The 26,626-nt window shown below is 55.3% G+C and overlaps 1 protein-coding gene and 1 long non-coding RNA gene across 2 annotated transcripts; both read left to right on the top strand.

Moving 5' to 3' along the window:
* The first annotated feature begins 1,575 nt into the window (after positions 1-1,575).
* On the top strand, positions 1,576-5,190 carry LOC125119332 (uncharacterized). Its single transcript, XR_007133072.1, has 3 exons — positions 1,576-1,752; positions 2,790-2,918; positions 5,020-5,190. It is a non-coding gene; the product is annotated as an uncharacterized LOC125119332 (long non-coding RNA).
* A 6,279-nt stretch (positions 5,191-11,469) lies between these two features.
* LOC125119333 (glutamic acid-rich protein-like) lies at positions 11,470-26,421 on the top strand (the record flags this gene model as incomplete). The annotated part of the gene is made up of 10 exons (XM_047766176.1): positions 11,470-11,487; positions 12,078-12,102; positions 14,568-14,633; positions 14,994-15,041; positions 18,306-18,502; positions 19,241-19,265; positions 21,731-21,796; positions 22,154-22,201; positions 25,465-25,661; positions 26,397-26,421. Coding segments are annotated over exons 1-10 (715 nt in total), but the record flags the coding sequence as incomplete, so codon positions are not given.
* Between the last annotated feature and the right edge of the window lie 205 nt (positions 26,422-26,626).

The following is a 26,626-nucleotide window of genomic DNA, read 5'->3' as shown; positions in this document are numbered from 1 at the left end:
CGACACCGATGGTTCTTCCTTTAGATGTCCCCGCAGCAGTGGGACTGCAGGGTCCCGTGCTAGGTCTGTGGGCAGCTTTCCTGAGGACCTGCCATAGGGTTTCCCGTCCTGGCTGGGCCAGCTGACCTTCCTCCTACAGCGTACAGAAGTCCCAGGTAGCCACATCTTCGCAAACATCTGTTCACGCTTGAAAACACTCCGCGTCCTACCAGGAGGGAGGTGATAGCTCGTTGTGCCTTTGCTTTGCCTTGCCGTTGTGGTGGGTGACTTTGGGAAACGTTCCGTGTGTGTGCCGCTGTCTGTTGTCTTCTGGGACGGAGGCTGTCTCCCAGGCTTCCGCTCACCTACACCTGAGTTACTTGCCTTTTGGGTCAACTGATTTGGCGTTGTTTCCCACAGATTCTGGACATGAGCCCGTGTTTCAAATGTAAGGTTTGCAGATAGCGTCTTCTGCGGGTTGTCTTTCCATTCAGTGGCTCGTTAGACACTGTCCTTTCTGTTTGTCTCTGTGTTCATTGAGGTGCCGTGTGGTTTCATTTTCTGCTGTGTAGCAACATGCCCCAGGCGTGTGTGTGCATAAACACAGGTTCCTTTTGACTGTTATCGTCCGTCCCGGTCGATTTCGGGAGATCGGATCTAGTTCCCCGTGCGCTGCAACAGGAGGACCTCGTCGTCGCTCCATTCTCAGTGCCGTAGTGGGCATCGACCCCCCCCCAAACTCCCAGTCCGTGCCCTTCACAGCCACAAGTCTATTCTCTGTGTCCGTGGGTTTGTGGACAGGTTCCTTTGTGCCATGGTTTAGACTCCACATCTAAGTGAGAGCTCTCTCTCTCTGTCAACGTACTTCGCTTTGTATGAGAATGTCTCGATGCAACCCCCATTGTTTTGAATGGCATTGGTTTTCTTCTTCGATTTTCTGGCTGAGTCGTGAATTCCATGGTGTATGTGGACCACATCGTCGTGATCCATCCATCTGCCTGTGGACATGAGGTGGCGTCCCTGTCCTGGCTGTTGTGAGTGGTGCAGCCATAACCACACAGGGGCATGTGTCTTTTTCCTGGATACGTGTGTCCTGATACAATCTCGGACGGTTTGCCACTGTGGCTAATGTTTTATTGATGCTTCTGAGGCCATAGAGCACGGGGGACGTTCTGAGCACACGGAGGACAAGCCAGGGCGGTGCGTGTGTGGCCCCATCAACCCTAAGTAGGAGACATGGGTGGGGTACAGTCACTAACACCTACCTCGCTTCCCTCGTGTCTGTGTTTCTTCTGCAGCATGTATCGTGGAGAGACTGTGTGAGACCGACCTCCGCTGAGAGCAACCTTGCCGAAGTGATAGAGGGTAAGAACAGCTCTCAGGTAGGAGCCAGTGGGAGAGGGTTCCCGGGACACTTGGGTTATGCCTGCTGCTTGGAGGGTGGGGCAGGTGCGTCTGCAGTTGAAAAACAGAAAGAAGTTGGGTGTAAAGATGTTCGTCGCCTGTTTTCCTAAGGAGGGGGGAGCAGGCATGAGATGCCCGAATGTTGGCGTCTGTGCTCACATTGTGTTGACGGGTCTCAGTCCCTGGAGCAGAGGGAGGGTCTGGGCACCTGGAGGAAAAACCAGGGTGATGCTCTGTGACCCGCCGTCACCTCGGGGAAGCCGGGGAAACGGGAGGGCCACTCCTTCTAACTCCTCGATTCCCCGCGGTGTGTTTCTACAGACTCGGTGGCGGAGAGCACCGACTGCCGCCAGGATGAGGAGGCTGCAGGTAGGGAAGAGCACGCAGCTGGGATCGAGGGGGAGAGGGTTCCTGGGAGCACCTGGGTTCCACCTGCTGCCGGGAGAGGGCGGGAGGGGGATAGGACTTGGGTGGGTGGCCTAACGAGCGGACCTCCGCTGTGGTGTTTTCCCCTCTGAAGTTGATAACCCGAAGAGGACTTGGGTCCCTGGTCTTTGTTGTGCTGCGTTTCGATTCCTGTCTCCTTCCTTTGAGAGGGAGAATCGCTTTTCCCTCCCGAAGCCGCTCCTTGCAGCTCTTGTGTCTGGCCATTGTGGCCAGCTTGCTTTGTGGGTCGCACCCTGAGGGTGCTGTGCCCAAGAGCTGTTGACTTAGTTTCCTTTGTTGCCCTTGAGGGACCTGATGGGGTGGGACGCAACCCTCTCCTAGGGCCTTGACCCTGGAGACCAAGTTTGTCCAGTGAGTGTCAGGTGGCGGGTGAGAAGGCAGGTCTCTCCCTCCGCACGTTTGGGATTTCTGGCCTCCCTGTCCTGGTGTGTCCTCGCGGTGTGTCCTGAGGGAAGCGGCCTTCCCAGTGTTGGATGCCCCCGACCTGGGACCTGAGGCACAGAGAGATCTACGTCCCCTTCCCTGGTATTTTTTTCTTCTACAGGGGATGTGAGGAGTTCCCTAGTGTCCTATAGGTTAAGGGTCCAGTGTTCGATCCCTGCTGTGGTGCAGATTCAAGCCCTGGACTGGGAACTTCAGCATGCCCTGGGAGTGGTGAAAATCAGTCAATCGATCAGTCAGTGGGATTGAGCTCAGACCATTCTGCATGGTCATTGTCTTGGTTGTCTCCGCTCCCAAGAGGCATTTTCACACAAACCCTGTGTGGGGAGGTAACGGTTGGAAGTGCACCCCAAAGAGCAAGATCTTTCTAAGTAGAACTTGGATGCTGGAGGCTCTGCTGGGCAGGTGGGGATTATGGGCACTGAGGGCTTGGCCTGGGAGTCAACTGTTAGTCATTTCCCTGTGGCCTTCTGCAAGCAGTATATCACTTGTTCTCTCTGTTGTCATGTATTTTCCAGATTGTTGCTTTGGGAGCAAAGGATCTTGCTTCAAAAGTCTGAGGACAAGTTTGTCCTCTGCGAGCTTGGCTAGAATAATTCCCCGGTGGCCACACAACAGGGTGCACGTTGCCACTGAGGCAGATGAAGGTACTGTGGGACCTGACTCAGTACATTCAGGCATGGACAATGATTCTAGTTCATTCAGTGTTCCAAATTTCCGAACAAACTCTACACATGCTAAGCCATATCTTTCTTTTACTGCATGATGCAAATCCAAATGAACTAACTTGGAGTTCCTGCCGTGGCGCAGTGGTTAACGAATCCGACTAGGAACCATGAGGTTGCGAGTTTGATCTCTGGCCTTGCTCAGTGGGTTAAGGATCCGGGGTTGCCGTGAGCTGTGGTGTAGGTCGCAGATGCGGTTCGGATCCCGAGTTGCAGTGGCTCTGGCGTAGGGCAGCGGCTACAACTCTGATTAGACCCCTGTCCTGGGAACCTCCGTATGCCAAGGGAAGCGGGCCTAGAATAGGCAAAATGGCCAAAAGCCAACCAACCAACCAACCAAACAAAAAGCAAATTGAATAACTCCGTTGGTAATTTCACAACCATGGAAATGAGGATTCATTTAAACTCAACATTGGTTCCTGGTTAAAAGCAAAGGTGACCTCAGCTCAGGTTTGACGTTTGCTGATATTTGATGTTTCTAGTTGTACTAGATCCCTCCACGGAACCACATTTCCCAACTTGAAAACAATACTAGACGTGATTTAGAACAACAAGATCATACTAAGAGGAAATGGTGAACAGTTATCACAGAAAGCTCCCCTAACCCATTCCTCCAGTTTCCACCATTGACACGTCCGGCACTGAATGGGGAACTCGTGGTACACTGAGCGGCAAAAGAGTCATACAGTTTTAATTAATGAAAAGCTCCCCGTGTACATTCAGGTTCATTTTTTGTGCTGTGACGTTAGTTGAGGTTGGACACATGCGCAATATTAGGAGTCCCCAGGATGTTACCATAGAGAACGTGTACACTCCCATTTGTAGCAGCGCGTTATTCCCGACAGCCAAAAAGTGAAACCAATCCCAAGGGACAAGACGAGATCGGGGAGAGATCAAACGCGCTATGTACCCAGAAGAGAACAGTGTTGTACCAGAAACAAAATTAAACTATTAACTATGTTATCACATGGGGGACCCAAAATAAAACACTGTTTAACAGTAGTGAGGAGTTCCCATCGAGGCATGGCAGAAGTGAGTCCGACCTGGAAACCATGAGATTGCTGGGTTTCGATCCCTGGCCTCCTCGCTCAGTGGGATAAGGATCTGGTGATGCCGTGAGCTGTGGTGTAGGTGGCAGATGCGGCTGGGATCCTGCCTTGCTGTGGCTCTGGCGTAAGCCGGCAGCTACAGCGCCGATGAGACCCCTAGCCTGGGAACCTCCATGTGCCATGGGTGTGGCCCTAAGGAAGCGACAAGTATTACAAGAAAAAAAAATGGTGAAGTCAGGCAGCACAGCGACAGAGATATCGTGCAATTCAACACATAGGCGGCAACTAGGCTAGGCAGACTGTCAGATCTGGAAAGTAGAGATGGCTAAGACCTGGCAGCAGGGCTGAAGGGGGAGTCAGTCATTCCTGCATGGGTGCAGAGGTCCTATGAGTCACGACGAGAAAGGTTGTTACGGACAGTGGTGCAAAGTACGTAGCATCGGGAAGGCCTGCTCTCCCTCCCCCTGCCTGAGTCTCCTGTTGCCAAAGTATTCCAAAGAGCAGCATTACGTATCTAAGAAGAGAAGAGAGGTGAAGCATTGCGGAGGATGGAGCGCGAACACAGGAGCACCCTGTGGGAAGAGTAGGGAAGCCGAAATGATCTCCTGCCATTTCAGCAGGTGGGGAGGAATGTGGCCGGAGGTGAAAATGGGCAGGAGGACTCGGGAGGCTCTCTCGTGGCAGCAGAGCCGGCATGCTCGTGTTGGCCATTTCTCAGCTGGGGAATACGCCACGGAGAGGTTCCCTTTAGCAAGAGAGGCAGAGGCTCCTTTCTGAGGTCTTTCAAGGTGCTGTCTGCCTTCCTTCAAGACGTTTCCCCAGGAGGATGGGCCAAGAGGAGCTCCGTCCGTGCCTCATCCCGCCCCCACCCCCAGCCCTCGACTCCCAGCCCATGTCCAGTCGGGTGAGGGCGCCCAGAGTACCTCGTGAGCAGCACCACCGCCCTGCTGACAGTGACTTGTGTGTCCCCCTAGCAATGCACGACGATGTCGTGGAGGCCGGTGGGAGTGAGAAGACCGAGGAGGAGGCCCGGGCTGGGGAAGATGAGGACGAGGCGGCCCCAGTACCTGAGGTGGAGGAGGAGGAGGAGGCGGGCCGGCCCCGTGGAAATGGCCAGCAGGAGTCCCCAGCCATCGCCTGGGCTGAGCCGGACGACGAGCCTGGCCCCAAGGTAAGCTCACCTTTCTTGATGTGAGGTTGGAAAAGGTCGCGTCCTTTCTTCTTGGATGTACCTCCTTCAGAAATGGAAGTCTGAGAAAGTCCATTGTCGATGATATATGCAGATTGCTCTGCGGAGGAATGTCGAGTCCAAGTTTGGTACCAAGCAGTAACTCCTTCCAAGGGGCATTTGCAAAAGGGGACCGCATCAGTTCCCAAGTGTACAGTAGGGAGCATATGTCTTTGAAGAAGCCGGAATGTTGTTTTGTCTTGTTCATCTTTTTTTTGCCTTTTCTAGGGCCCCTCCCGCGGCATATGGAGATGAGGTTCCCAGGCTAGGGGTCTGATCGGAGCTGTAGCCACCGGCCTACGCCAGAGCCACAGCAACGTGGGATCCGAGCCGCGTCTGCCACCTACACCACGAGGCTCAGGGCAACGCCGGATACTTAACCCACCGAGCAAGGCCGGGGATCGAACCCGCAACCTCATGGTTCTTGGTCCGATTCGTTAACCACTGTGCCACGATGGGAACGCCAAAGAAGCCTGAATGTTTGTTAAATGTACGAGGACTTGGGAGATCTTCCATGAAAAGCTGGCGCCTTTTCCAAAGGGGTCTTCGCCGTGTTCTTTTGGGGAAACTGACTCAACTCTGCCTTGTGTCTGCGTGCCTGCGGTGCCCAGCGGCAGGAAGACCTGTGGCCGCAGTGCAGAGGATGCTGTGACACTCACCGTGTTTTCTCTTGTCTCCTCACAGGTGGACGGGGCGGACGATGAAAGCTGTGAGTATTCTGGAGCCCGGCTCTGCTGAGGAGAAGTCCAGGTGTTGAGGAATCGGGGGGGAGGAGGCGGGGTGGGGGGGGGCTTTCCTGCTCCTTTGGTTGCGGAGACACCCTGATTCTGGGTTCCTCCTGGGAATGAGGGTGAAGGATGGGGTGAAAGAGACGGACTTCCCAAGAAGGGCCACCCCAGGTTCTAGGGTCCCTGGACGAAAGGAGGCTCTCTGTATGGCGTGGGTAGGGGTCGGGGGCCAAGGGGAGGGGGGGGGAGGGTGGTGCGTGTGAGGGCCTGCTGGTGTGATTGGGAATCAGTGTGAGTGGGTGTGTGCTGTGGGGAGCCGTTTGTGACTTAGCACCACACAGCTGCCCAGTTTCTAATTGAGGAGTCTCACGATGACCGCAGGCCTAACCGTCCATTCCCTCGTTCTGCCCGCACCGGCTGGGAGCAAGGGTTTGGGGGAAAGGCATTCCTTCCTCTGTTGGTCTTTCTTTTCCTCTTCGCTTCCCTCTCTGCCTTGTGTGGACTCTCATACCGTTGTTTCAAACATGTGGCAGGGACTCGAGCCTCTTCAGGCTGTGAGTGTCCCGAGGAGTGTTGTGAACGCTGTGCTCCACCCGCACCCCCTGCCCACTCTGGGCAGCCGCCCTTCCAGCCTCTGCTCAGGAGTGGTGTGTCAGACACTTGATGCGCATGACATCAGAGAGTCTCTGTCCTTCTGTGCCTGACTTGCTTCGCTTGAAATGCTGTCCTCCAGCGAGTTCCTGTCGAGGCTCAGGGGTCATGAACCCGACTGGTATCTCTGAGGACGCGGGTTCGACCCTTGGCCTTGCTCAGTGGGGGAAGAATCCAGCGTTGCGGTGAGCTGCGTGCGGCAGAGGGTCCCAGACGCGGCTGGTATCCAGCTTTGCTGCGGCTGGGGTGTCGGCCGGTGGCTACAGCTCTGATTTGCCGCCTCGCCTGGGAATTTCCGTGTGCCGCGGGGGCAGCCCTCAAACCCCGGAACGAATCGATGAGTAATGTCCTCCAGTTCTCTGTGCACTGCTGCAATGGGTAGGGTTTCCTTCTTCTGTGACAACGGAATACCTTGCTGTGGTCTGTATCCATCCCGTTGTCTTTCTCAGTCTGTGTGCCCGTGGGCACTGGGGCTGTGTTTCTGTTGGGCTCTTGTGTGTGGTGGCGCTGCCGTGATCCTGGGATGGCGGGTCTCTTACCCGACACCGATGGTTCTTCCTTTAGATGTCCCCGCAGCAGTGGGACTGCAGGGTCCCGTGCTAGGTCTGTGGGCAGCTTTTCCTGAGGACCTGCCATAGGGTTTCCCGTCCTGGCTGGGCCAGCTGACCTTCCCTCCTACAGCGTACAGAAGTCCCAGGTAGCCACATCTTCGCAAACATCTGTTTCACGCTTGAAAACACTCCGCGTCCTACCAGGAGGGAGGTGATAGCTCGTTGTGCCTTTGCTTTGCCTTGCCGTTGTGGTGGGTGACTTTGGGAAACGTTCCGTGTGGTGCCGCTGTCTGTTGTCTTCTGGGACGGAGGCTGTCTCCCAGGCTTCCGCTCACCTACACCTGAGTTACTTGCCTTTGGGTCAACTGATTTGGCGTTGTTTCCCACAGATTCTGGACATGAGACCGTGTTTCAAATGTAAGGTTTGCAGATAGCGTCTTCTGCGGGTTGTCTTTCCATTCAGTGGCTCGTTAGACACTGTCCTTTCTGTTTGTCTCTGTGTTCATTGAGGTGCCGTGTGGTTTCATTTTCTGCTGTGTAGCAACATGCCCCAGGCGTGTGTGTGCATAAACACAGGTTCCTTTTTGACTGTTATCGTCCGTCCCGGTCGATTTCGGGAGATCGGATCTAGTTCCCCGTGCGCTGCAACAGGAGGACCTCGTCGTCGCTCCATCTCAGTGCCGTAGTGGCATCGACCCCCCCCCCAAACTCCCAGTCCGTGCCCTTCACAGCCACAAGTCTATTCTCTGTGTCCGTGGGTTTTGTGGACAGGTTCCTTTGTGCCATGGTTTAGACTCCACATCTAAGTGAGAGCTCTCTCTCTTTGTCACGTACTTCGCTTTGTATGAGAATGTCTCGATGCACCCCCATTGTTTTGAATGGCATTGGTTTCTTCTTCGATTTTCTGGCTGAGTCGTGAATTCCATGGTGTATGTGGACCACATCGTCGTGATCCATCCATCTGCCTGTGGACATGAGGTGGCGTCCCTGTCCTGGCTGTTGTGAGTGGTGCCGCCATAACCACACAGGGGCATGTGTCTTTTTCCTGGATACGTGTGTCCTGATACCTTGCAGGGCGCTCGCTCGGCTTGCTGGGTCGCATGCTGTGCTGCGTTCCGTTTTCGGAGGCCCCTCCATGGTGTCTTCGGTAGTGGTTGTACCAGTGTACGTTCGCGTCGGCAGTGCTGGGGGGGACGCCTTTGCTCCAGCCGTGTCTGCGACCGACACCAGCTCGCGGCAACGCTGGATCCTTAACCCCCTCAGCGAGGCCAGGGATCAGCCCCGCAAGCTCGTGGTTCCTGGTCGGCTTTGTTTCCGCTGCGCCCCGACCCCCGACGGGAACGCCTGGCTTGTTTCTTTGCTGTTGCTGTTGAGGTGTATGAGTTTTCTTTATGTGTGCTTTGGAGAGGAAACTCACGGGCAGGGGTACCCGTCTCCTCAGTGTTTCTGTAGAGCTGCTGTCCACAGTGTGGCAGCCGCTGTCCAGAGGGAGCCATTTATGCTTCATTGAATTCAGCCAGTAGTTAGGTCTGCCTCTTGCAGTGAACAGAATAAAGCAGCCAATGGTTCACTCCCACGAGCCAGCACGCAAGGGTGTCCGTGCGGCTGGAAGTTCAGGTGTGTCACGCTGGGGCTGAGGCCTCCGGACGGACTCCTAGAAGGGAGGCGTGTGAAGCTCCATCCCTCAGCAGCCCACGATCTCGGACGGTTTGCCACTGTGGCCAATGTTTTATTGATGCTTCTGAGGCCATAGAGCACGGGGAAGTTCTGAGCACACGGAGGACAAGCCAGGGCGGTGCTGTGTGGCCCCAATCAACCCTAAGTAGGGGTACGAGTGGGGGACGGTCGCTAACACCTCGCTTCCTCGTGTCTGTGTTTCTTCAGTATGGAGCTTGGAGAGTGTGTGTGAGACCGACCTCGCTGAGAGCAACCTTGCCGAAAGTGATAGAGGTAAGAACAGCTCTCAGGTAGGAGCCAGTGGGAGAGGGTTCCCGGGACACTTGGGTTATGCCTGCTGCTTGGAGGGTGGGGCAGGTGCGTCTGCAGTTGAAAAACAGAAAGAAGTTGGTGTAAAGATGTTCGTCGCCTGTTTTCCTAAGGAGGGGGAGCAGGCATGAGATGCCCGAATGTTGGCGTCTGTGCTCACATTGTGTTGACGGGTCTCAGTCCCTGGAGCAGAGGGAGGGTCTGGGCACCTGGAGGAAAAACCAGGGTGATGCTCTGTGACCCGCCGTCACCTCGGGGAAGCCGGGGAAACGGGAGGGCCACTCCTTCTAACTCCTCGATTCCCCGCGGTGTGTTTCTACAGACTCGGTGGCGGAGAGCACCGACTGCCGCCATGAGGAGGCTGCAGGTAGGGAAGAGCACGCAGCTGGGATCGAGGGGGAGAGGGTTCCTGGGAGCACCTGGGTTCCACCTGCTGCCGGGAGAGGGCGGGAGGGGATAGGACTTGGGTGGGTGGCCTAACGAGCGGACCTCCGCTGTGGTGTTTTCCCTCTGAAGTTGATAACCCGAGACGACTTGGGTCCCTGGTCTTTGTTGTGCTGCGTTTGGATTCCTGTCTCCTTCCTTTGAGAGGGAGAATCGCTTTTCCCTCCCGAAGCCGCTCCTTGCAGCTCTTGTGTCTGGCCATTGTGCCAGCTTGCTTTGTGGGTCGCACCCTGAGGGTGCTGTGCCCAAGAGCTGTTGACTTAGTTTCCTTTGTTGCCCTTGAGGGACCTGATGGGGTGGGACGCAACCCTCTCCTAGGGCCTTGACCCTGGAGACCAAGTTTGTCCAGTGAGTGTCAGGTGGCGGGTGAGAAGGCAGGTCTCTCCCTCTGCACGTTTGGGATTTCTGGCCTCCCTGTCCTTGTGTGTCCTCGTGGTGTGTCCTGAGGGAAGGGGCGTTCCCAGAGTTGGATGAGTTGAAGGAGACGTCCTTGGAGTAGGCGTGGTTAACAAATCCGGACCTGGAACGATTGAGATTGTGCGGGGTTCGATCCCTGGCCTCCCTCGCTCAGTGGGTTAAGGATCCGGGGATGCCGTGAGCTGTGGTGTAGGTGGCAGATGCGGCTGGGATCCTGCCTTGCTGTGGCTCTGGCGTAAGCCGGCAGCTTACAGCGCCGATGAGACCCCTAGCCTGGGAACCTCCATGTGCCATGGGTGTGGCCCTAAGGAAGCGACAAGTATTACAAGGGAAAAAAAAATGGTGAAGTCAGGCAGCACAGCGACAGAGATATCGTGCAATTCAACACATAGGCGGCAACTAGGCTAGGCAAGACTGTCAGAGCTGGAAAGTAGAGATGGCTAAGACCTGGCAAGCAGGGCTGAAGGTGGAGTCAGGTCATTCCTGCATGGGTGCAGAGGTCCTATGAGTCACGACGAGAAAGGTTGTTACGGACAGTGGTGCAAAGTACGTAGCATCGGGAAGGCCTGCTCTCCCTCCCCCTGCCTGAGTCTCCTGTTGCCAAAGTATTCCAAAGAGCAGCATTACGTATCTAAGAAGAGGAAGAGAGGTGAAGCATTGCGGAGGATGGAGCGCGAACACAGGAGCACCCTGTGGGAAGAGTAGGGGAAGCCGAAATGATCTCCTGCCATTTCAGCAGGTGGAGGAATGTGGCCGGAGGTGAAAATGGGCAGGAGGACTCGGGAGAGGCTCTCTCGTGGCAGCAGAGCCGGCATGCTCGTGTTGGCCATTTCTTCAGCTGGGGAATACGCCACGGAGAGGTTCCCTTAGCAAGAGAGGCAGAGGCTCCCTTTCTGAGGTCTTTCAAGGTGCTGTCTGCCTTCCTTCAAGACGTTTCCTCCCCAGGAGGAGGGCCAAGAGGAGCTCCGTCCGTGCCTCATCCCGCCCACCACCCCCAGCCCTCGATCTCCCAGCCCATGTCCAGTCGGGTGAGGCGCCAGAGTACCTCGTGAGCAAGCACCACCGCCCTGCTGACAGTGACTTGTGTGTCCCCTAGCAATGCACGACGATGTCGTGGAGCCGGTGGGAGTGAGAAGACCGAGGAGGAGGCCCGGGCTGGGGAAGATGAGGACGAGGCGGCCCCAGTACCTGAGGTGGAGGAGGAGGAGGAGGCGGGCCGGCCCCGTGGAAATGGCCAGCAGGAGTCCCCAGCCATCCGCCTGGGCTGAGCCGGACGACGAGCCTGGCCCCAAGGTAAGCTCACCTTCTTGATGTGAGGTTGGAAAAGGCGCGTTCCTTTCTTCTTGGATGTACCTCTTCAGAAATGGAAGTCTGAGAAAGTCCATTGTCGATGATATATGCAGATTGCTCTGCGGAGGAATGTCGAGTCCAAGTTTGGTACCAAGCATAACTCCTTCCAAGGGGCATTTGCAAAGGGACCGCATCAGTTCCCAAGTGTACAGTAGGGAGCATATGTCTTTGAAGAAGCCTGGAATGTTGTTTTGTCTTGTTCATCTTTTTTTTGCCTTTCTAGGGCCCCCCCGTGGCAATGGAGATGAGGTTCCCAGGCTAGGGGGTCTGATCGGAGCTGTAGCGCCACCGGCCTACTCCAGAGCCACAGCAACGTGGGATCCGAGCCGCGTCTGCCACCTACACCACAGCTCAGTGCAACGCCGGATACTTAACCCACCGAGCAAGGCCGGGGATCGAACCCGCAACCTCATGGTTCTTGTCCGATTCGTTAACCACTGTGCCACGATGGGAAACGCCAAAGAAGCCTGAAATGTTTGTTAAATGTACGAGGACTTGGGAGATCTTCCATGAAAGCTGGCGCCTTTCCCAAGGGGTCTTCGCCGTGTTCTTTTGGGGAAACTGACTCACTCTGCCTTGTGTCTGCGTGCCTGCGGTGCCCAGCGGCAGGAAGACCTGTGGCCCGCAGTGCAGAGGATGCTGTGACACTCACCGTGTTTTCTCTTGTCTCCTCACAGGTGGACGGGGCGGACGATGAAAGCTGTGAGTATTCTGGAGCCCGGCTCTGCTGAGGAGAAGTCCAGGTGTTGAGGAATCGGGGGGGAGGAGCGGGGGTGGGGGGGGGGCTTTCCTGCTCCTTTGGTTGCGGAGACACCCTGATTCTGGGTTCCTCCTGGGAATGAGGGTGAAGGATGGGGTGAAAGAGACGGACTTCCCAAGAAGGGGCCACCCCAGGTTCTAGGGTCCCTGGACGAAAGGAGGCTCTCTGTATGGCGTTGGGTAGGGGTCGGGGGCCAAGGGGAGGGCGGGGGGAGGGTGGTGCGTGTGAGGGCCTGCTCGGTGTGATGGGAATCAGTGTGAGTGGGTGTGTGCTGTGGGGAGCCGTTTGTGACTTAGCACCAACACAGCTTGTCCAGTTTCTAATTGAGGAGTCTCACGATGACCGCAGGGCTAAACCGTCCATTCCCTCGTTCTGCCCGCACCGGCTGGGAGCAAGGGTTTGGGGGAAAGGCATTCCTTCCTCTGTTGGTCTTTCTTTCCTCTTCGCTTCCCTCTCTGCCTTGTGTGGACTCTCATACCGTTGTTTCAAACATGTGGCAGGGACTCGAGCCTCTCAGGCTGTGAGTGTCCCGAGGAGTGTTGTGAAAGCTGTGCTCCACCCGCACCCCTGCCCACCTGGGCAGCCGCCCTTCCAGCCTCTGCTCAGGAGTGGTGTGTCAGACACTTGATGCGCATGACATCAGAGAGTCTCTGTCCTTCCTGTGCCTGACTTGCTTCGCTTTAATGCTGTCCTCCAGCGAGTTCCGGTCGAGGGGCTCAGGGGTCATGAACCCGACTGGTATCTCTGAGGACGCGGTGGTTCGACCCTTGGCCTTGCTCAGTGGGGGAGAATCCAGCGTTGCGGTGAGCTGCGTGCGGCAGAGGTCCCAGACGCGCGGCTGTATCCAGCTTTTGCTGCGGCTGGGGTGTCGGCCGGTGGCTACAGCTCTGATTTGCCGCCTCGCCTGGGAATTTCCGTGTGCCTGCGGGGCAGCCCTTCAAACCCGGAACGAATCGATGAGTAAGGTCCTCCAGTTCTCTGTGCACTGCTGCAATGGGTAGGGTTTTCTGTGGTCTGTATCCATCCCGTTGTCTTTCTCAGTCTGTGTGCCCGTGGGCACTGGGCTGTGTTCTGTTGGGCTCTTGTGTGGGTGGCGCTGCCGTGATCCTGGGATGGCGGGTCTCTTACCCGACACCGATGGTTCTTCCTTTAGATGTCCCCGCAGCAGTGGGACTGCAGGGTCCCGTGCTAGGTCTGTGGGCAGCTTTCCTGAGGACCTGCCATAGGGTTTCCCGTCCTGGCTGGGCCAGCTGACCTTCCCTCCTACAGCGTACAGAAGTCCCAGGTAGCCACATCTTCGCAAACATCTGTTCACGCTTGAAAACACTCCGCGTCCTACCAGGAGGGAGGTGATAGCTCGTTGTGCCTTTGCTTTGCCTTGCCGTTGTGGTGGGTGGACTTTGGGAAACGTTCCGTGTGTGTGCCGCTGGTCTGTTGTCTTCTGGGACGGAGGCTGTCTCCCAGGGCTTCCGCTCACCTACACCTGAGTTACTTGCCTTTTGGGTCAACTGATTTGGCGTTGTTTCCCACAGATTCTGGACATGAGCCCGTGTTTCAAATGTAAGGTTTGCAGATAGCGTCTTCTGCGGGTTGTCTTTCCATTCAGTGGCTCGTTAGACACTGTCCTTTCTGTTTGTCTCTGTGTTTCATTGGAGGTGCCGTGTGGTTTCATTTTCTGCTGTGTAGCAACATGCCCCAGGCGTGTGTGTGCATAAACACAGGTTCCTTTTTGACTGTTATCGTCCGTCCCGGTCGAGTTCGGGAGATCGGATCTAGTTCCCCGTGCGCTGCAACAGAGGACCCTCGTCTTCGCTCCATTCTCAGTGCCGTAGTGGGCATCGACCCCCCCCCAAACTCCCAGTCCGTGCCCTTCACAGCCACAAGTCTATTCTCTGTGTCCGTGGGTTTGTGGACAGGTTCCTTTGTGCCATGGTTTAGACTCCACAATCTAAGTGAGAGCTCTCTCTCTCTGTCAACGTACTTCGCTTTGTATGAGAATGTCTCGATGCACCCCCATTGTTTTGAATGGCATTGGTTTCTTCTTCGATTTTCTGGCTGAGTCGTGAATTCCATGGTGTATGTGGACCACATCGTCGTGATCCATCCATCTGCCTGTGGACATGAGGTGGCGTCCCTGTCCTGGCTGTTGTGAGTGGTGCAGCCATAACCACACAGGGGCATGTGTCTTTTTCCTGGATACGTGTGTCCTGATACAATCTCGGACGGTTTGCCACTGTGGCTAATGTTTTATTGATGCTTCTGAGGCCATAGAGCACGGGGACGTTCTGAGCACACGGAGGACAAGCCAGGGCGGTGCTGTGTGGCCCCAATCAACCCTAAGTAGGAGACATGGGTGGGGTACAGTCACTAACACCTACCTCGCTTCCTCGTGTCTGTGTTTCTGCAGCATGTATCGTGGAGAGACTGTGTGAGACCGACCTCGCTGAGAGCAACCTTGCCGAAAGTGATAGAGGTAAGAACAGCTCTCAGGTAGGAGCCAGTGGGAGAGGGTTCCCGGGACACTTGGGTTATGCCTGCTGCTTGGAGGGTGGGGCAGGTGCGTCTGCAGTTGAAAAACAGAAAGAAGTTGGTGTAAGATGTTCGTCGCCTGTTTTCCTAAGGAGGGGGAGCAGGCATGAGATGGCCCGAATGTTTGGCGTCTGTGCTCACATTGTGTTGACGGGTCTCAGTCCCTGGAGCAGAGGGAGGGTCTGGGCACCTGGAGGAAAAACCAGGGTGATGCTCTGTGACCCGCCGTCACCCTCGGGGAAGCCGGGGAAACGGGAGGGCCACTCCTTCTAACTCCTCGATTCCCCGCGGTGTGTTTCTACAGACTCGGTGGCGGAGAGCACCGACTGCCGCCAGGATGAGGAGGCTGCAGGTAGGGAAGAGCACGCAGCTGGGATCGAGGGGGAGAGGGTTCCTGGGAGCACCTGGGTTCCACCTGCTGCCGGGAGAGGGCGGGAGGGGGATAGGACTTGGTGGGTGGCCTAACGAGCGGACCTCCGCTGTGGTGTTTTCCCCTCTGAAGTTGATAACCCGAAGAGGACTTGGGTCCCTGGTCTTTGTTGTGCTGCGTTTGGATTCCTGTCTCCTTCCTTTGAGAGGGAGAATCGCTTTTCCCTCCCGAAGCCGCTCCTTGCAGCTCTTGTGTCTGGCCATTGTGCCAGCTTGCTTTGTGGGTCGCACCCTGAGGGTGCTGTGCCCAAGAGCTGTTGACTTAGTTTCCTTTGTTGCCCTTGAGGGACCTGATGGGGTGGGACGCAACCCTCTCCTAGGGCCTTGACCCTGGAGACCAAGTTTGTCCAGTGAGTGTCAGGTGGCGGGTGAGAAGGCAGGTCTCTCCCTCCGCACGTTTGGGATTTCTGGCCTCCCTGTCCGTGGTGTGTCCTCGCGGTGTGTCCTGAGGGAAGCGGCCTTCCCAGTGTTGGATGCCCCGACCTGGGACCTGAGGCACAGAGAGATCTACGTCCCCTTCCCTGGTATTTTTTTCTTCTACAGGGGATGTGAGGAGTTCCCTAGTGTCCTATAGGTTAAGGGTCCAGTGTTCGATCCCTGCTGTGGTGCAGATTCAAGCCCTGGACTGGGAACTTCAGCATGCCCTGGGAGTGGTGAAAATCAGTCAATCGATCAGTCAGTGGGATTGAGCTCAGACCATTCTGCATGGTCATTGTCTTGGTTGTCTCCGCTCCCAAGAGGCATTTTCACACAAACCCTGTGTGGGGAGGTAACGGTTGGAAGTGCACCCCAAAGAGCAAGATCTTTCTAAGTAGAACTTGGATGCTGGAGGCTCTGCTGGGCAGGTGGGGATTATGGGCACTGAGGGCTTGGCCTGGGAGTCAACTGTTAGTCATTTCCCTGTGGCCTTCTGCAAGCAGTATATCACTTGTTCTCTCTGTTGTCATGTATTTTCCAGATTGTTGCTTTGGGAGCAAAGGATCTTGCTTCAAAAGTCTGAGGACAAGTTTGTCCTCTGCGAGCTTGGCTAGAATAATTCCCCGGTGGCCACACAACAGGGTGCACGTTGCCACTGAGGCAGATGAAGGTACTTGTGGGACCTGACTCAGTACATTCAGGCATGGACAATGATTCTAGTTCATTCAGTGTTCCAAAGTTTCCGAACAAACTCTACACATGCTAAGCCATATCTTTCTTTTACTGCATGATGCAAATCCAAATGAACTAACTTGGAGTTCCTGCCGTGGCGCAGTGGTTAACGAATCCGACTAGGAACCATGAGGTTGCGAGTTTGATCTCTGGCCTTGCTCAGTGGGTTAAGGATCCGGGGTTGCCGTGAGCTGTGGTGTAGGTCGCAGATGCGGTTCGGATCCCGAGTTGCAGTGGCTCTGGCGTAGGGCAGCGGCTACAACTCTGATTAGACCCCTGTCCTGGGAACCTCCGTATGCCAAGGGAAGCGGGCCTAGAATAGGCAAAATGGCCAAAAGCCAACCAACCAACCAACCAAACAAAAGCAAATTGAATAACTCCGTTGGTAATTTCACAACCATGGAAATGAGGATTCATTTAAACTCAACATTTGGTTCCTGGTTAAAAGCAAAGGTGACCTCACTCAGGTTTTGACGTTTGCTGATATTTGATGTTTCTAGTTGTACTAGATCCCTCCACGGAACCACATTTCCCAACTTGAAAACAATACTAGACGTGATTTAGAACAACAAGATCATACTAAGAGGAAATGGTGAACAGTTATCACAGAAAGCTCCCCTAACCCATTCCTCCAGTTTCCACCATTGACAACGTCCGGCACTGAATGGGGAACTCGTGGTACACTGAGCGGCAAAAGAGTCATACAGTTTTAATTAATGAAAAGCTCCCCGTGTACATTCAGGTTCATTTTTTGTGCTGTGACGTTAGTTGAGGTTGGACACATGCGCAATATTAGGAGTCCCCAGGATGTTACCATAGAGAACGTGTACACTCCCATTTGTAGCAGCGCGTTATTCCCGACAGCCAAAAAGTGAAACCAATCCCAAGGGACAAGACGAGATCGGGGAGAGATCAAACGCGCTATGTACCCAGAAGAGAACAGTGTTGTACCAGAAACAAAATTAAACTATTAACTATGTTATCACATGGGGGACCCAAAATAAAACACTGTTTAACAGTAGTGAGGAGTTCCCATCGAGGCATGGCAGAAGTGAGTCCGACCTGGAACGATGAGATTGTGGGTTTGATCCCTGGCCTCCTCGCTCAGTGGGTTAAGGATCCGGGGATGCCGTGAGCTGTGGTGTAGGTGGCAGATGCGGCTGGGATCCTGCCTTGCTGTGGCTCTGGCGTAAGCCGGCAGCTACAGCGCCGATGAGACCCCTAGCCTGGGAACCTCCATGTGCCATGGGTGTGGCCCTAAGGAAGCGACAAGTATTACAAGAAAAAAAAAATGGTGAAGTCAGGCAGCACAGCGACAGAGATATCGTGCAATTCAACACATAGGCGGCAACTAGGCTAGGCAGACTGTCAGAGCTGGAAAGTAGAGATGGCTAAGACCTGGCAGCAGGGCTGAAGGGGGAGTCAGTCATTCCTGCATGGGTGCAGAGGTCCTATGAGTCACGACGAGAAAGGTTGTTACGGACAGTGGTGCAAAGTACGTAGCATCGGGAAGGCCTGCTCTCCCTCCCCCTGCCTGAGTCTCCTGTTGCCAAAGTATTCCAAAGAGCAGCATTACGTATCTAAGAAGAGAAGAGAGGTGAAGCATTGCGGAGGATGGAGCGCGAACACAGGAGCACCCTGTGGGAAGAGTAGGGAAGCCGAAATGATCTCCTGCCATTTCAGCAGGTGGAGGAATGTGGCCGGAGGTGAAAATGGGCAGGAGGACTCGGGAGGCTCTCTCGTGGCAGCAGAGCCGGCATGCTCGTGTTGGCCATTTCTCAGCTGGGGAATACGCCACGGAGAGGTTCCCTTTAGCAAGAGAGGCAGAGGCTCCCTTTCTGAGGTCTTTCAAGGTGCTGTCTGCCTTCCTTCAAGACGTTTCCCCAGGAGGATGGGCCAAGAGGAGCTCCGTCCGTGCCTCATCCCGCCCCCACCCCCAGCCCTCGACTCCCAGCCCATGTCCAGTCGGGTGAGGCGCCCAGAGTACCTCGTGAGCAGCACCACCGCCCTGCTGACAGTGACTTGTGTGTCCCCCTAGCAATGCACGACGATGTCGTGGAGGCCGGTGGGAGTGAGAAGACCGAGGAGGAGGCCCGGGCTGGGGAAGATGAGGACGAGGCGGCCCCAGTACCTGAGGTGGAGGAGGAGGAGGAGGCGGGCCGGCCCCGTGGAAATGGCCAGCAGGAGTCCCCAGCCATCGCCTGGGCTGAGCCGGAAGACGAGCCTGGCCCCAAGGTAAGCTCACCTTTCTTGATGTGAGGTTGGAAAAGGTGCGTCCTTTCTTCTTGGATGTACCTCCTTCAGAAATGGAAGTCTGAGAAAGTCCATTGTCGATGATATATGCAGATTGCTCTGCGGAGGAATGTCGAGTCCAAGTTTGGTACCAAGCAGTAACTCCTTCCAAGGGGGCATTTGCAAAAGGGACCGCATCAGTTCCCAAGTGTACAGTAGGGAGCATATGTCTTTGAAGAAGCCGGAATGTTGTTTTGTCTTGTTCATCTTTTTTTTGCCTTTTCTAGGGCCCCTCCCGTGGCATATGGAGATGAGGTTCCCAGGCTAGGGGTCTGATCGGAGCTGTAGCCACCGGCCTACGCCAGAGCCACAGCAACGTGGGATCCGAGCCGCGTCTGCCACCTACACCACAGCTCAGGGCAACGCCGGATACTTAACCCACCGAGCAAGGCCGGGGATCGAACCCGCAACCTCATGGTTCTTGGTCCGATTCGTTAACCACTGTGCCACGATGGGAACGCCAAAGAAGCCTGAATGTTTGTTAAATGTACGAGGACTTGGGAGATCTTCCATGAAAAGCTGGCGCCTTTCCCAAAGGGGTCTTCGCCGTGTTCTTTTGGGGAAACTGACTCAACTCTGCCTTGTGTCTGCGTGCCTGCGGTGCCCAGCGGCAGGAAGACCTGTGGCCGCAGTGCAGAGGATGCTGTGACACTCACCGTGTTTTCTCTTGTCTCCTCACAGGTGGACGGGGCGGACGATGAAAGCTGTGAGTATTCTGGAGCCCGGCTCTGCTGAGGAGAAGTCCAGGTGTTGAGGAATCGGGGGGGGGAGGAGGCGGGGTGGGGGGGGGGGCTTTCCTGCTCCTTTGGTTTGCGGAGACACCCTGATTCTGGGTTCCTCCTGGGAATGAGGGTGAAGGATGGGGTGAAAGAGACGGGCTTCCCAAGAAGGGCCACCCCAGGTTCTAGGGTCCCTGGACGAAAGGAGGCTCTCTGTATGGGCGTGGGTAGGTGTCGGGGGACACGGGGAGTGGCGGGGGAGGGTGGTGCGTGTGAGGGCCTGCTGGTGTGATTGGGAATCAGTGTGAGTGGGTGTGTGCTGTGGGGAGCCGTTTGTGACTTAGCACCACACAGCTGTCCAGTTTCTAATTGAGGAGTCTCACGATGACCGCTGGCTAACCGTCCATTCCCTCGTTCTGCCCGCACCGGCTGGGAGCAAGGGTTGGGGGGAAAGGCCATTCCTTCCTCTGTTGGTCTTTCTTTTCCCTCTTCGCTTCCCTCTCTGCCTTGTGTGGACTCTCATACCGTTGTTTCAAAACATGTGGCAGGGACTCGAGCCTCTTCAGGCTGTGAGTGTCCCGAGGAGTGTTGTGAACGCTGTGCTCCACCCGCACCCCCTGCCCACTCTGGGCAGCCGCCCTTCCAGCCTCTGCTCAGGAGTGGTGTGTCAGACACTTGATGCGCATGACATCAGAGAGTCTCTGTCCTTCTGTGCCTGACTTGCTTCGCTTGAAATGCTGTCCTCCAGCGAGTTCCTGTCGAGGCTCAGGGTCATGAACCCGACTGGTATCTCTGAGGACGCGGGTTCGACCCTTGGCCTTGCTCAGTGGGGGAAGAATCCAGCGTTGCGGTGAGCTGCGTGCGGCAGAGGTCCCAGACGCGGCTGGTATCCAGCTTTGCTGCGGCTGGGGTGTCGGCCGGTGGGCTACAGCTCTGATTTGCCGCCTCGCCTGGGAATTTCCGTGTGCCACGGGGGCAGCCCTCAAACCCCGGAACGAATCGATGAGTAATGTCCTCCAGTTCTCTGTGCACTGCTGCAATGGGTAGGGTTTCTGTGGTCTGTATCCATCCCGTTGTCTTTCTCAGTCTGTGTGCCCGTGGGCACTGGGGCTGTGTTTCTGTTGGGCTCTTGTGTGTGTGGCGCTGCCGTGATCCTGGGATGGCGGGTCTCTTTACCCGACACCGATGGTTCTTCCTTTAGATGTCCCCGCAGCAGTGGGACTGCAGGGTCCCGTGCTAGGTCTGTGGGCAGCTTTCCTGAGGACCTGCCATAGGGTTTCCCGTCCTGGCTGGGCCAGCTGACCTTCCCTCCTACAGCAGTACAGAAGTCCCAGGTAGCCACATCTTCGCAAACATCTGTTCACGCTTGAAAACACTCCGCGTCCTACCAGGAGGGAGGTGATAGCTCGTTGTGCCTTTGCTTTGCCTTGCCGTTGTGGTGGGTGACTTTGGGAAACGTTCCGTGTGTGTGCCGCTGTCTGTTGTCTTCTGGGACGGAGGCTGTCTCCCAGGCTTCCGCTCACCTACACCTGAGTTACTTGCCTTTTGGGTCAACTGATTTGGCGTTGTTTCCCACAGATTCTGGACATGAGCCCGTGTTTCAAATGTAAGGTTTGCAGATAGCGTCTTCTGCGGGTTGTCTTTCCATTCAGTGGCTCGTTAGACACTGTCCTTTCTGTTTGTCTCTGTGTTCATTGAGGTGCCGTGTGGTTTCATTTTCTGCTGTGTAGCAACATGCCCCAGGCGTGTGTGTGCATAAACACAGGTTCCTTTTTGACTGTTATCGTCCGTCCCGGTCGATTTCGGGAGATCGGATCTAGTTCCCCGTGCGCTGCAACAGGAGGACCTCGTCGTCGCTCCATTCTCAGTGCCGTAGTGGGCATCGACCCCCCCCCAAACTCCCAGTCCGTGCCCTTCACAGCCACAAGTCTATTCTCTGTGTCCGTGGGTTTTGTGGACAGGTTCCTTTGTGCCATGGTTTAGACTCCACATCTAAGTGAGAGCTCTCTCTCTCTGTCAACGTACTTCGCTTTGTATGAGAATGTCTCGATGCACCCCCATTGTTTTGAATGGCATTGGTTTCTTCTTCGATTTTCTGGCTGAGTCGTGAATTCCATGGTGTATGTGGACCACATCGTCGTGATCCATCCATCTGCCTGTGGACATGAGGTGGCGTCCCTGTCCTGGCTGTTGTGAGTGGTGCAGCCATAACCACACAGGGGCATGTGTCTTTTTCCTGGATACGTGTGTCCTGATACAATCTCGGACGGTTTGCACTGTGGCTAATGTTTATATTGATGCTTCTGAGCCATAGAGCACGGGGACGTTCTGAGCACACGGAGGACAAGCCAGGGCGGTGCTGTGTGGCCCCAAATCAACCCTAAGTAGGAGACATGGGTGGGGTACAGTCACTAACACCTACCTCGGCTTCCTCGTGTCTGTGTTTCTGCAGCATGTATCGTGGAGAGACTGTGTGAGACCGACCTCGCTGAGAGCAACCTTGCCGAAAGTGATAGAGGTAAGAACAGCTCTCAGGTAGGAGCCAGTGGGAGAGGGTTCCCGGGACACTTGGGTTATGCCTGCTGCTTGGAGGGTGGGGCAGGTGCGTCTGCAGTTGAAAAACAGAAAGAAGTTGGTGTAAGATGTTCGTCGCCTGTTTTCCTAAGGAGGGGGAGCAGGCATGAGATGCCCGAATGTTGGCGTCTGTGCTCACATTGTGTTGACGGGTCTCAGTCCCTGGAGCAGAGGGAGGGTCTGGGCACCTGGAGGAAAAACCAGGGTGATGCTCTGTGACCCGCCGTCACCTCGGGGAAGCCGGGGAAACGGGAGGGCCACTCCTTCTAACTCCTCGATTCCCCGCGGTGTGTTTCTACAGACTCGGTGGCGGAGAGCACCGACTGCCGCCAGGATGAGGAGGCTGCAGGTAGGGAAGAGCACGCAGCTGGGATCGAGGGGGAGAGGGTTCCTGGGAGCACCTGGGTTCCACCTGCTGCCGGGAGAGGGCGGGAGGGGGATAGGACTTGGGTGGGTGGCCTAACGAGCGGACCTCCGCTGTGGTGTTTTCCCCCTCTGAAGTTGATAACCCGAAGAGGACTTGGGTCCCTGGTCTTTGTTGTGCTGCGTTTCGATTCCTGTCTCCTTCCTTTGAGAGGGAGAATCGCTTTTCCCTCCCGAAGCCGCTCCTTGCAGCTCTTGTGTCTGGCCATTGTGCCAGCTTGCTTTGTGGGTCGCACCCTGAGGGTGCTGTGCCCAAGAGCTGTTGACTTAGTTTCCTTTGTTGCCCTTGAGGGACCTGATGGGGTGGGACGCAACCCTCTCCTAGGGCCTTGACCCTGGAGACCAAGTTTGGTCCAGTGAGTGTCAGGTGGCGGGTGAGAAGGCAGGTCTCTCCCTCCGCACGTTGGGATTTCTGGCCTCCCTGTCGTGGTGTGTCCTCGCGGTGTGTCCTGAGGGAAGCGGCCTTCCCAGTGTTGGATGCCCCGACCTGGGACCTGAGGCACAGAGAGATCTACGTCCCCTTCCCTGGTATTTTTTTCTTCTACAGGGGATGTGAGGAGTTCCCTAGTGTCCTATAGGTTAAGGGTCCAGTGTTCGATCCCTGCTGTGGTGCAGATTCAAGCGCCTGGGTTGGGAACTTCAGCATGCCCTGGGAGTGGTGAAAATCAGTCAAATCGATCAGTCAGTGGGATTGAGCTCAGACCATTCTGCATGGTCATTGTCTTGGTTGTCTCCGCTCCCAAGAGGCATTTTCACACAAACCCTGTGTGGGGAGGTAACGGTTGGGAAGTGCACCCCAAAGAGCAAGATCTTTCTAAGTAGAACTTGGATGCTGGAGGCTCTGCTGGCAGGTGGGGATTATGGGCACTGAGGGCTTGGCCTGGGAGTCAACTGTTAGTCATTTCCCCTGTGGCCTTCTGCAAGCAGTATATCACTTTGTTCTCTCTGTTGTCATGTATTTCCAGATTGTTGCTTTGGGAGCAAAGGATCTTGCTTCAAAAGTCTGAGGACAAGTTGTCCTCTGCGAGCTTGGCTAGAATAATTCCCCGGTGGCCACACAACAGGGTGCACGTTGCCACTGAGGCAGAATGAAGGTACTGTGGGACCTGACTCAGTACATTCAGGCATGGACAATGATTTCTAGTTCATTCAGTGTTCCAAGTTTCCGAACAAACTCTACACATGCTAAGCCATATCTTCTTTTACTGCATGATGCAAATTCAAACGAACTAACTCGGAGTTCCCGTCATGGCGCAGTGGTTAACGAATCCGACCAGGAACCATGAGGTTGTGAGTTTGATCTCTGGCCTTTCTCAGTGGGTTAAGGATCCAGGGTTGCCATGAGCCGTGGTGTAGGTCGCAGATGCGGTTCGGATCCCGAGTTGCAGTGGCTCTGGCGTAGGGGCAGCGGGCTACAACTCTGATTAGACCCCTGTCCTGGGAACCTCCGTATGCCAAGGGAAGCGGGGCCTAGAATAGGCAAAATGGCCAAAAGCCAACCAACCAACCAACCAAACAAAAGCAAATTGAATAACTCCGTTGGTAATTTCACAACCATGGAAATGAGGATTCATTTAAACTCAACATTTGGTTCCTGGTTAAAAGCAAAGGTGACCTCACTCAGGTTTTGACGTTTGCTGATATTTGATGTTCTAGTTGTACTAGATCCCTCCACGGAACCACATTTCCCAACTTGAAAACAATACTAGACGTGATTTAGAACAACAAGATCATACTAAGAGGAAATGGTGAACAGTTATCACAGAAAGCTCCCCTAACCCATTCCTCCAGTTTCCACCATTGACAACGTCCGGCACTGAATGGGGAACTCGTGGTACACTGAGCGGCAAAAGAGTCATACAGTTTTAATTAATGAAAAGCTCCCCGTGTACATTCAGGTTCATTTTTTGTGCTGTGACGTTAGTTGAGGTTGGACACATGCGCAATATTAGGAGTCCCCAGGATGTTACCATAGAGAACGTGTACACTCCCATTTGTAGCAGCGCGTTATTCCCGACAGCCAAAAAGTGAAACCAATCCCAAGGGACAAGACGAGATCGGGGAGAGATCAAACGCGCTATGTACCCAGAAGAGAACAGTGTTGTACCAGAAACAAAATTAAACTATTAACTATGTTATCACATGGGGGACCCAAAATAAAACACTGTTTAACAGTAGTGAGGAGTTCCCATCGAGGCATGGCAGAAGTGAGTCCGACCTGGAACGATGAGATTGTGGGTTGATCCCTGGCCTCCTCGCTCAGTGGGTTAAGGATCCGGGGATGCCGTGAGCTGTGGTGTAGGTGGCAGATGCGGCTGGGATCCTGCCTTGCTGTGGCTCTGGCGTAAGCCGGCAGCTACAGCGCCGATGAGACCCCTACCCTGGGAACCTCCATGTGCCATGGGTGTGGCCCTAAGGAAGCGACAAGTATTACAAAGAAAAAAAAATGGTGAAATCAGGCAGCACAGCGACAGAGATATCGTGCAATTCAACACATAGGCGGCAACTAGGCTAGGCAGACTGTCAGAGCTGGAAAGTAGAGATGGCTAAGACCTGGCAGCAGGGCTGAAGGGGGAGTCATTCCTGCATGGGTGCAGAGGTCCTATGAGTCACGACGAGAAAGGTTGTTACGGACAGTGGGTGCAAAGTACGTAGCATTGGGAAGGCCTGCTCTCCCCCTGAGTCTCCTGTTGCCAAAGTATTCCAAAGAGCAGCATTACGTATCTAAGAAGAGAAGAGAGGTGAAGCATTGCGGAGGATGGAGCGCGAACACAGGAGCACCCTGTGGGAAGAGTAGGGAAGCCGAAATGATCTCCTGCCATTTTCAGCAGGTGGAGGAATGTGTGCGGAGGTGAAAATGGGCGGAGGACTCGGGAGGCTCTCTCGTGGCAGCAGAGCCGGCATGCTCGTGTTGGCCATTTCTCAGCTGGGGAATACGCCACGGAGAGGTTTCCCTTTAGCAAGAAGGCAGAGGGCTCCCTTTCTGAGGTCTTTCAGAGGGTGCTGTCTGCCTTCCTTCAAGAGACGTTTCCCCAGGAGGATGGGCCAAGAGGAGCTCCGTCCGTGCCTCATCCCGCCCCAACCCCCCCAGCCCTCGACTCCCACCCATGTCCAGATCGGGAGAGGCGCCCAGAGTACCGATCGTGAGCAGCACCACGCCTTGCTGACAGTGACTTGTTGTCCCCCTAGCAATGCACGACGATGTCGTGGAGGCCGGTGGGAGTGAGAAGACCGAGGAGGAGGCCCGGGCTGGGGAAGATGAGGACGAGGCGGCCCCAGTACCTGAGGTGGAGGAGGAGGAGGAGGCGGGCCGGCCCCGTGGAAATGGCCAGCAGGAGTCCCCAGCCATCGCCCGGGCTGAGCCGGAAGACGAGCCTGGCCCCAAGGTAAGCTCACCTTTCTTGATGTGAGGTTGGAAAAGCGCGTCCTTTCTTCTTGGATGTACCTCCTTCAGAAATGGAAGTCTGAGAAAGTCCATTGTCGATGATATATGCAGATTGCTCTGCGGAGGAATGTCGAGTCCAAGTTTGGTACCAAGCAGTAACTCCTTCCAAGGGGCATTTGCAAAAGGGACCGCATCAGTTCCCAAGTGTACAGTAGGGAGCATATGTCTTTGAAGAAGCCGGAATGTTGTTTTGTCTTGTTCATCTTTTTTTTGCCTTTTCTAGGGCCCCTCCCGCGGCATATGGAGATGAGGTTCCCAGGCTAGGGGTCTGATCGGAGCTGTAGCCACCGGCCTACGCCAGAGCCACAGCAACGTGGGATCCGAGCCGCGTCTGCCACCTACACCACAGCTCAGGGCAACGCCGGATACTTAACCCACCGAGCAAGGCCGGGATCGAACCCGCAACCTCATGGTTCTTGGTCCGATTCGTTAACCACTGTGCCACGATGGGAACGCCAAAGAAGCCTGAATGTTTGTTAAATGTACGAGGACTTGGGAGATCTTCCATGAAAAGCTGGCGCCTTTTCCAAAGGGGTCTTCGCCGTGTTCTTTTGGGGAAACTGACTCAACTCTGCCTTGTGTCTGCGTGCCTGCGGTGCCCAGCGGCAGGAAGACCTGTGGCCGCAGTGCAGAGGATGCTGTGACACTCACCGTGTTTTCTCTTGTCTCCTCACAGGTGGACGGGGCGGACGATGAAAGCTGTGAGTATTCTGGAGCCCGGCTCTGCTGAGGAGAAGTCCAGGTGTTGAGGAATCGGGGGGGAGGAGGCGGGGTGGGGGGGGGCTTTCCTGCTCCTTTGGTTGCGGAGACACCCTGATTCTGGGTTCCTCCTGGGAATGAGGGTGAAGGATGGGGTGAAAGAGACGGGCTTCCCAAAGGGCCATCCCAAGTTCTAGGGTCCCTGGA

This window comes from Phacochoerus africanus, unplaced genomic scaffold (assembly GCF_016906955.1).
Source record: "Phacochoerus africanus isolate WHEZ1 unplaced genomic scaffold, ROS_Pafr_v1 Scaffold_58, whole genome shotgun sequence".
NCBI classification, from domain to species: Eukaryota; Metazoa; Chordata; class Mammalia; order Artiodactyla; family Suidae; genus Phacochoerus; species Phacochoerus africanus.
This window is presented reverse-complemented; position numbering and strand designations above follow the sequence as displayed.